This window comes from Hemiscyllium ocellatum, unplaced genomic scaffold, assembly GCF_020745735.1.
Source record: "Hemiscyllium ocellatum isolate sHemOce1 unplaced genomic scaffold, sHemOce1.pat.X.cur. scaffold_847_pat_ctg1, whole genome shotgun sequence".
NCBI classification, from domain to species: Eukaryota; Metazoa; Chordata; class Chondrichthyes; order Orectolobiformes; family Hemiscylliidae; genus Hemiscyllium; species Hemiscyllium ocellatum.
In genome coordinates this window covers 28061-36787 of record NW_026869266.1, presented here as the reverse complement: position 1 = coordinate 36787, position 8727 = coordinate 28061, and the positions used below count along the sequence as shown (strand labels likewise).

The following is an 8727-nucleotide window of genomic DNA, read 5'->3' as shown; positions in this document are numbered from 1 at the left end:
GTGTCAGGTACATTAGTCAGGGGTAAATGTCCTGTAATAGGGTCGGGGCATGGGCCTGGGTGGGTCAGAGGGTCGGTGTGGACCTGTGAATCTGCCTTTTCTCCCGGCAGTGCGGGAATTAGCTGTCGGAACGTCGGTGGGGATGTAGCTGCTGTCGGAGTTGTGCTCCCTCCGTGTTCGGGCCAAGCCGAGTGCGAACCCTTTCCCCAAAAACAAATCCCCGATGTACCGCTGAAGGCGAGAGGTGGTCCCGCAGCCAAGACCCCAAACAATACGGTGTACACACGAGAGAAATGCCTGCATCCCCTTTATTGACCAGGAGAGAGACAGACAGACAGAGAGGGACAGGATTTCAATTAAAAAACATTTCGGACATGAACCCGGAGTGTCGAAACCGCACCAAATCATCACTGGCCTGACAGCATTGTTCGGAATCTTTATCGGTGTGGCTCACCAGGAATACCCTGAAGGCCACACACCATGTTTGCTGGGAGTGCTTCATCTACAAGGGGACAAAATACATGTTAGACACACAGAGTAACGCTGTCCCCCATCAAACACTCCCAGGACAGGGACAGCACAGGGTTAGATACAGAGTAAAGCTCCCTCTACACTGTCCCCCATCAAACACTCCCAGGACAGGGACAGCACGGGGTTAGATACAGAGTAAAGCTCCCTCTACACTGTCCCCCATCAAACACTCCCAGGACAGGGACAGCACGGGACTAGATACAGAGTAAAGCTCCCTCTACACTGTCCCCATCAAACACTCCCAGGACAGGGACAGCACGGGGTTAGATACAGAGTAAAGCTCCCTCTACACTGTCCCGTCCCAGGCCGGGATGAGGTACAGAGTGAAGGTGTCCGTACGAACCGATCTGTTTGGGATACGGCAGGTTGAGGTTGCTCATGATGGCGATGAACTCCGAGAGGGATTTGGAGAGGCGTGGGTTCAGTCGTTTCTCCTCAGCCACCGTGGTGACCGTCTGACCTTCAGGAGGAAACAAGAGAGAGTCGAGACTGAGCAGCAGGACGCGCGGGGGGAGGGGGGGGGGGGAGGGGGGGAGGGGGGAGGAGAGAGGGGCAGAAGAATGTCGGGTCAGTAAGTGGCCCTCCTTACCTGTGTAATCGTGGGCTGGATAGAGGAGGCACTGATCAGGGAGGGTGAAAATCTGACTGTGCACAGAGCGGTACAGAGACTCCGAGCTTCCTGGGGGACAGAACACACCGGTAATAAATAATGCAACACCACAGGCACACAGCGCACACAAGGGCACAGTCAACTACTGGTGTCTCTCGGTCCCCTCTCTCTCTCAGGGAGATATCTGTACACTGACTGGTGTCCCTCAGTCCCCTCTCTCTCTCTCAGGGAGATATCTGTACACTGACTGGTGTCTCTCAGTCCCCCCTTCTCTCTCTCTCTCTCTCTCTCTCTCAGGGAGATATCTGTACACTGACTGGTGTCTCTCAGTCCCCCCTTCTCTCTCTCTCTCTCAGGGAGATATCTGTACACTGACTGGTGTCTCTCAGTCCCCGTTCTCTCTCTCAGGGAGATATCTGTACACTGACTGGTGTCTCTCAGTCCCGTCTCTCTCAGGGAGATATCTGTACACTGACTGGTGTCTCTCAGTCCCCCCGCTCTCTCTCCCACACAGCCCCCTCTCTCCCTGAGGCAGCTGCCGGGACCCTGGCAGGGTGATGTGGGTACCTTGCTGAAAGTCTGTCCTGCCACACCCTCGGATGAGGAGCGCGTCTCCGGTGAAGGCGATGCTGCGGTCGTTCAGGACGTACGTGACACAGCCGTTGGTGTGGCCGGGGGTCGCTCGGACATCCAGACTCTGTCAGAACACAGTGAGGGATTACACCCGGCCCACCCAAACACACACACACACACAGGGATTGCACCCGGCCCACACACACACACACACAGAGGGGATTACACCCTGTCCACCCAAACACACACACACACACACACACAAATGGACAGACGGACACACACACACGGGAGAGGTGAGAGGGGGGTGGGAGGACAGAGATGGAGACATGGGGGGGCGGGGGAGGCGCAGAGAGAGAGATACAGAGAGAGAGAGAGAGAGAGAGACACTGAAACTTGGGATGAGAGCAAACATTGGGTGGGGGGGTGGAGAAGAGTAAAAGAGAGCGGGACATGGCCGTTGGGGAGGGTGGTCAGTGAGGGAGACAGTGCTGGGTGTTACTCACGAATCTGCCGAAGGGGAGGCTGTCACTGTGATGGACATGTTTGTCTGCCTTGGCCCCACTGCTCTCCGCGATCACCGACCGACAGCCCCCAATCGCACGCTTGATCAGCCCGGTGCCTGTCACATGGTCCGCATGCACGTGGGTATTGGCTGCAACACACAGGGCAAAGGTCACACACACACACGCCCGGGCCAGGGGGGTGACGCCAGCTCACGGGCTCCCGCGAGCTATTCGACTGGGGAGGCCTCGCCGGCCGGTCGCTCGCTTGGTGACTGTGTGTTTGGCACTAACTCACTGGGTGGCTGTGTGTGTTTGGAGGGGAGGGGTGGCGAGGGGAGGGGAGGGGAGGGGTGGCGAGGGGAGGGGACTGGGGGGGAAAGAGGGGCAGAGGGAGGATCTTACCCGCGTAGAGCAGCCTGAGGTCCAGCTCCCGGATCAGAGAGAGGTCGCGGTCAGTTGTCTCCCACACGGGGTCAATGAGAACAGCCTCCCGGGTCTCCGTGTCTGCTAACAGGTAGGTGTAGGTACAGCTCACCTTCTCAAACAGCTACACCGACAGGGGGGGGGGGGGGGGGAACCGGCAGGGGGAGGGGGAGAGACAGACACACACACACACAGATTAATTACTGCCCTCCCACTCTGTCTCTTCCAATTCCGCAGATACTCTTCCCCCCCCCAAATCCTGATTCACCCCAGCCTGGAATGTTCCCAATTCCCCACAAATCCACACCCCCACCCACCCCGACACACCTCAATTCCACATCACCCATTTGCCACAATTAACCTCTCCCCATTCCAATACACCGAGGCACTCCCTCAGTACTGACCCTCCGACAGTGCGGCGCTCCCTCAGTACTGACCCTCCGACAGTGCGGCGCTCCCTCAGCACTGACCCTCCGACAGTGCGGCGCTCCCTCAGCACTGACCCTCCGACAGTGCGGCGCTCCCTCAGCACTGACCCTCCGACAGTGCGGCGCTCCCTCAGCACTGACCCTCCGACAGTGCGGCGCTCCCTCAGCACTGACCCTCCGACAGTGCGGCGCTCCCTCAGCACTGACCCTCCGACAGTGCGGCGCTCCCTCAGGACTGACCCTCCGACAGTGCGGCGCTCCCTCAGGACTGACCCTCCGACAGTGCGGCGCTCCCTCAGTACTGACCCTCCGACAGTGCGGCGCTCCCTCAGCACTGACCCTCCGACAGTGCGGCGCTCCCTCAGGACTGACCCTCCGACAGTGCGGCGCTCCCTCAGCACTGACCCTCCGACAGTGCGGCGCTCCCTCAGGACTGACCCTCCGACAGTGCGGCGCTCCCTCAGGACTGACCCTCCGACAGTGCGGCGCTCCCTCAGGACTGACCCTCCGACAGTGCGGCGCTCCCTCAGGACTGACCCTCCGACAGTGCGGCGCTCCCTCAGTACTGACCCTCCGACAGTGCGGCGCTCCCTCAGCACTGACCCTCCGACAGTGCGGCGCTCCCTCAGCACTGACCCTCCGACAGTGCGGCGCTCCCTCAGGACTGACCCTCCGACAGTGCGGCGCTCCCTCAGGACTGACCCTCCGACAGTGCGGCGCTCCCTCAGGACTGACCCTCCGACAGTGCGGCGCTCCCTCAGGACTGACCCTCCGACAGTGCGGCGCTCCCTCAGTACTGACCCTCCGACAGTGCGGCCCTCCCTCAGTGCGGCCCTCCCTCAGTACTGACCCTCCGACAGTGTGGCGCTATCTCAGCACTGACCCTCCGACAGTGCGGCGCGCCCTCAGTACTGACCCTCCGACAGTGCGGCGCTCCCTCAGTACTGACCCTCCGACAGTGCGGCGCTCCCTCAGTACTGACCCTCCGACAGTGCGGCCCTCCCTCAGCACTGACCCTCCGACAGTGCGGCCCTCCCTCAGCACTGACCCTCCGACAGTGCGGCGCTCCCTCAGCACTGACCCTCCGACAGTGCGGCCCTCCCTCAGTACTGACCCTCCGACAGTGCGGCACTCCCTCAGTACTGACCCTCCGACAGTGCGGCTCTCCCTCAGCACTGACCCTCCGACAGTGCGGCCCTCCCTCAGCACTGACCCTCCGACAGTGCGGCCCTCCCTCAGTACTGACCCTCCGACAGTGCGGCCCTCCCTCAGTACTGACCCTCCGACAGTGCGGCACTCCCTCAGTACTGACCCTCCGACAGTGCGGCCCTCCCTCAGCACTGACCCTCCGACAGTGCGGCCCTCCCTCAGCACTGACCCTCCGACAGTGCGGCCCTCCCTCAGCACTGACCCTCCGACAGTGCGGCGTTCCCTCAGTACTGACCCTCCGACAGTGCGACGCTCACTCAGTACTGACCCTCCGACAGTGCGGCCCTCCCTCAGTGCGGCCCTCCCTCAGTACTGACCCACTGACAGTGCGTCACTCCCTCAGCACTGACCCTCCGACAGTGCGGCGCTCCCTCAGCACTGACCCTCCGACAGTGCGGCGCTCCCTCAGTACTGACCCTCCGACAGTGCGGCGCTCCCTCAGTACTGACCCTCCGACAGTGCGGCGCTCCCTCAGTACTGACCCTCCGACAGTGCGGCCCTCCCTCAGCACTGACCCTCCGACAGTGCGGCCCTCCCTCAGCACTGACCCTCCGACAGTGCGGCGCTCCCTCAGCACTGACCCTCCGACAGTGCGGCCCTCCCTCAGCACTGACCCTCCGACAGTGCGGCACTCCCTCAGTACTGACCCTCCGACAGTGCGGCTCTCCCTCAGCACTGACCCTCCGACAGTGCGGCCCTCCCTCAGCACTGACCCTCCGACAGTGCGGCCCTCCCTCAGCACTGACCCTCCGACAGTGCGGCCCTCCCTCAGTACTGACCCTCCGACAGTGCGGCACTCCCTCAGTACTGACCCTCCGACAGTGCGACGCTCACTCAGTACTGACCCTCCGACAGTGCGGCCCTCCCTCAGTGCGGCACTCCCTCAGCACTGACCCTCCGACAGTGCGGCCCTCCCTCAGCACTGACCCTCCGACAGTGCGGCCCTCCCTCAGTGCGGCCCTCCCTCAGCACTGACCCTCCGACAGTGCGGCCCTCCCTCAGCACTGACCCTCCGACAGTGCTGCCCTCCCTCAGCACTGACCCTCCGACAGTGCGGCGTTCCCTCAGTACTGACCCTCCGACAGTGCGACGCTCACTCAGTACTGACCCTCCGACAGTGCGGCCCTCCCTCAGTGCGGCCCTCCCTCAGTACTGACCCACTGACAGTGCGTCACTCCCTCAGTACTGACCCTCCGACAGTGCGACGCTCACTCAGTACTGACCCTCCGACAGTGCGGCCCTCCCTCAGTGCGGCACTCCCTCAGTACTGACCCTCGACAGTGCGGCGCTCCCTCAGGACTGACCCTCCGACAGTGCGGCGCTCCCTCAGTACTGACCCTCCGACAGTGCGGCGCTCCCTCAGTACTGACCCTCCGACAGTGCGGCGCTCCCTCAGTACTGACCCTCCGACAGTGCGGCCCTCCCTCAGTACTGACCCTCCGACAGTGCGGCCCTCCCTCAGTACTGACCCTCCGACAGTGCGGCGCTCCCTCAGTACTGACCCTCCGACAGTGCGGCCCTCCCTCAGTACTGACCCTCCGACAGTGCGGCCCTCCCTCAGTACTGACCCTCCGACAGTGCGGCCCTCCCTCAGTACTGACCCTCCGACAGTACGGCACTCCCTCAGCACTGACCCTCCGACAGTGCGGCACTCCCTCAGCACTGACCCTCCGACAGTGCGGCCCTCACTCAGTACTGACCCTCCGACAGTGCGGCCCTCCGACAGTGCGGCCCTCCCTCAGCACTGACTCTCCGACAGTGATTTCTTAGAAGAGTATAAAGGCAGTAGGAATATACTTGAGAGAAAAATTAGAAGGGAAAAAAAGTGGATATGACATTATTGGTGCGCAAGTTGTTGGAGGGAATCCTGAGGGACAGGATGTACATGTATTTGGAAAGGCAAGGACTGATTTGAGATAGTCAACATGGCTTTGTGGGTGGGAAATCATGTCTCACAAACTTGATTGAGTTCTTTGAAGACGTAACAAAGAGGATTGATGAGGGCAGAGCAGTAGATGTGATCTATATGGACTTCAGTAAGGCGTTCGACAAGGTTCCCCATGGGAGACTGGTTAGCAAGGTTAGATCTCACGGAATACAGGGAGAACTAGCCATTTAGATACAGAAGTGGCTCAAAGGTAGAAGACAGAGGGTGGTGGTGGAGGGCTGTTTTTCAGACTGGAGGCCTGTGACCAGTGGAGTGCCATAAGGATCGGTGCTGGGCCCTCTACTTTCTGTCATTTACATAAATGATCTGGATGTGAGCATAAGAGGTACAGTTCGTAAGTTTGCAGATGACCCCAAAATTGGAGGTGTAGTGGACAGCGAAGAGGGTTACCTCAGGTTACAACAGGATCTGGACCAGATGGGCCAATGGGCTGAGAAATGGCAGATGGAGTTTAATTCACACAAATGTGAGGTGGTGCACTTTGGGAAAGCAAATCTTAGCAGGACTTATACACTTAATGGTAAGGTCCTAGGGAGTGTTGCTGAACAAAGAGACCTTGGAGTGCAGGTTCATAGCTCCTTGAAAGTGGAGTCACAGGTAGATAGGATAGTGAAGGCAGTGTTTGGTATGCTTTCCTTTATTGGTCAGAGTATTGAGTACAGGAGTTGGGAGGTCATGTTGCGGCTGTACAGGACATTGGTTAGGCCACTGTTGGAATATTGCGTGCAATTCTGGTCTCCTTCCTATCGGAAAGATGTTGTGAAATTTGAAAGGGTTCAGAAAAGATTTACAAGGATGTTGCCAGGGTTGGAGGGTCTGAGCTGCAGGGAGAGGCTGAACAGAATGGGGCTGTTTTCCCTGGAGCGTCGGAGGCTGAGGGGTGACCTTATAGAGGTTTATAAAATCATGAGGGACATGGATAGGGTAAATAGATAAAGTCTTTCCCCTGGGGTGGGGGGAGTCCAGAACTAGAGGGGCATAGGTTTAGGGTGAGAGGGGAAAGATATAAAAGGGACCTAAGGGGCAACTTTTTCCCCCAGAGGGTGGTACGTGTATGGAATGAGCTGCCAGAGGAAGTGGTGGAGGCTGGTACAATTACAGCATTTAAGAGGCATCTGGATGGGTATATGAATAGGAAGGGTTTGGGGGGATATGGGCCGGGTGCTGGCAGGTGGGACTAGATTGGGTTGGGATATCTGGTCGGGTTGGGCCGAAGGGTCTGATTCCGTGCTGTACGTTTCTATGAGTCTCAAGTTTAACCCCAAGTTCCCTCCCAAATCTAACTCCAACCCCTTCCCAATTTTACCACCAGATCCCTCCCTCCCAAATTACCCCCAAACCCACCCAAATTACCCCCAAAACCCACCCAAATTACCCCCAAAACCCTCCCAAATTACCCCCAAACCCACCCAAATTACCCCAAAACCCACCCAAATTACCCCCAAAACCCACCCAAATTACCCCCAAAACCCTCCCAAATTTAACCCCAGTTCCCTGCCAACATTAACTCCAGCTCCCTCCCAAATTTAACCCCAATCCTTCCCAGATTACCTCCAATTTACCCCAACTCCCTCCCAAATGTACTCCCCCCTCACCCCCATATCCAGTCACAGTTGCTGTTCCCCCCCTCCCCCAGTACCTGTCTGAACAGGAGCCCTGGGGGATAGCCCATTGCCCCACTTATGCCCCTCTGAGCTGCCCTGAGCACAGCGAGTCCTCCCATCCTGGCCATTTCCGCTCCTCCCACCGCCCAGCGCCGTCCCGTCAGCCCCCGCGCCACACACACAGCCGCGAGTCCTCCCACCGCCCAGCGCCGTCCCGTCAGCCCCCGCGCCCCCCCCCGCACACACACACACTCTGCCGCGAGTCCTCCCACCGCCCAGCGCCGTCCCGTCAGCCCCCGCGCCCCCACACACACACACAGCCGCGAGTCCTCCCACCGCCCAGCGCCGTCCCGTCAGCCCCCGCGCCCCCACACACACACAGCCGCGAGTCCTCCCAGCGCCGTCCCGTCAGCCCCCGCGCGCCCCAAACCGTCCAGCAAAGCGGTCGAGCAGACAATTCCGAATACCTTGAGCCCGTCCCCCGCTTAAGCGGAGAACTGGCCCGTTACCCGGAGTTATCGCCGTCAACCGATATACCGGCGGCGGGGTTGGACGGTGAGAAGCCCGCCACAGGGAAAGAAGGTTTCCGACGGCCGGAGGGGGCGGTGAAGAGCCGGGTCGCCATCTTTGTGCGGGGCAGGAAGCGTGGATGACGTCAATGTCGCGGTCTGGGCACGTCGGGCTGTGATTGGCTCACCTCGGTGCAACCACCATCTTTGTGCGGGGCGTGAATTCGTGGAGACGTCACTGAGGGCGGTCTGGCCACGTCGGGCTGTGATTGGCGGACCTCGGTACAGCCACCATCTTTGTGCGGGGCAAGGCTAGCCTTGGAGCTGGTGGGTCTTGAGTGACAATTGGATGGCCACTTCCCAAACCAGTCAACTGTGCAGGCTGG

General features: G+C 59.9%; 1 protein-coding gene across 1 annotated transcript; it reads right to left on the bottom strand.

Moving 5' to 3' along the window:
* Positions 1-294: 294 nt before the first annotated feature.
* On the bottom strand, positions 295-7979 carry LOC132814492 (persulfide dioxygenase ETHE1, mitochondrial-like). Its single transcript, XM_060823498.1, has 7 exons — positions 7868-7979; positions 2623-2767; positions 2221-2369; positions 1709-1838; positions 1121-1210; positions 875-991; positions 295-502 (listed from the first exon to the last, which is right to left on the bottom strand). Exons 1-7 carry the CDS (start codon positions 7958-7960, stop codon positions 438-440), a joined length of 789 nt encoding a protein of 262 aa, XP_060679481.1. The 5' UTR covers positions 7961-7979; the 3' UTR covers positions 295-437.
* Positions 7980-8727: the final 748 nt, after the last annotated feature.

Bases quoted from the DNA above. Each gene is read 5' to 3' on its own strand.
- LOC132814492 (XM_060823498.1), bottom strand. From the start codon at position 7,960: ATGGCCAGGATGGGAGGACTCGCTGTGCTCAGGGCAGCTCAGAGGGGC. The intron at 2,768-7,867 runs GTACTGGGGGAG...CTGTCGGTGTAG, and splicing joins CAGGGCTCCTGTTCAGACAG to CTGTTTGAGAAGGTGAGCTG. The intron at 1,839-2,220 runs GTGAGTAACACC...GTGTTCTGACAG, and splicing joins GCCTCCCCTTCGGCAGATTC to AGTCTGGATGTCCGAGCGAC.